Source organism: Rhincodon typus, chromosome 44, assembly GCF_021869965.1.
Source record: "Rhincodon typus isolate 14 chromosome 44, sRhiTyp1.1, whole genome shotgun sequence".
NCBI lineage: Eukaryota > Metazoa > Chordata > Chondrichthyes > Orectolobiformes > Rhincodontidae > Rhincodon > Rhincodon typus.
The window spans coordinates 1807619-1808486 of record NC_063375.1 but is presented as its reverse complement, the minus strand read 5'-3'; the positions used below and the strand labels follow the sequence as shown (position 1 = coordinate 1808486).

Genomic DNA, 868 nt, shown 5'->3' with positions numbered 1-868 from the left:
TGCTGCTTGGCCTGCTGTGTTCATCCAGCTCTACACCTTGTTAGGTCGGACAACCAGCTGCAACAGGCCTCCAGAACGTCCCACCCCTTTTGTCTCTGACAGACATGCGCTGGTACCAATCACAGCAGGTCTGCCGAATATGGTGCGCGATTATCTATAATTGACAGGCTGCAGAACCAATCACTGTTCCGCCCCTGCCCGTGACGTAATGACCAGTCACCATGGTGGACGGCTTCAAGATCCCACCCCCGAATACACGTTTTAAAAAATCGCTTTCTGATGAAGGATCACCACACCCGAAACGTTAACTCTGAATTTTTTCTTCACAGATGATGCTAGACCTGCTGAGTTTTCCAGCAACTTCTGTTTTTTTCCTTTAAAAAAATCATAGGTCTCGAAGCCCTTTGGCCGCTCCGCCAATCCACAAACCCTATAGTTTGACTGACAACACTGTGGACCAATCGTTCCTGTCCCATCGCCGCCATGGCAACACCTCACGCGCTCGCTGTGATAGACGGCTTCCCGCGTTGCGTCACCTGGGACGCCCGGCTTATTTCACCAATGAGAGATCGCACATCCCGATTGACACCTATAAAAGACGGGACTTCGCCGCTGATCCCGCCCTGCGCGCTGACGGACCGGCCTCTCTAGTCCTGTCCAATAGGAGCGAAGGGGCTGTGCGGGATTCCGATTAGTCACCGACACAACCAATAGCGTGGCTCGGTACTGGGTCGGTGAGAGGTGATCGTCAGGAGGAAGCATGGTGAGTGAGTGAAGGAAGGGGGTGAAGAAAGGATGGTGATATGGAGAGTGAGGAGCGTATGGTGATGGTGATGGTGATGGTGATGGTGATGGTGATGGTGATGGT

The 868-nt window shown here is 52.9% G+C and overlaps 1 protein-coding gene across 3 annotated transcripts in view; it reads left to right on the top strand.

Moving 5' to 3' along the window:
- The window catches only part of imp4 (IMP U3 small nucleolar ribonucleoprotein 4), a 27777-nt gene that overhangs the window by 1357 nt on the left and 25552 nt on the right, over positions 1-868 (top strand). The window contains exon 1 of one of the 3 annotated variants that reach the window (XM_048619884.1): positions 611-763. The exons of 1 other annotated variant lie outside the window; for it this stretch is intronic. In XM_048619884.1, the coding sequence (XP_048475841.1) occupies positions 761-763 (3 nt within the window). In that variant the 5' untranslated portion in view covers positions 611-760. One more of the 3 variants, XM_048619883.1, reaches the window with a different exon arrangement.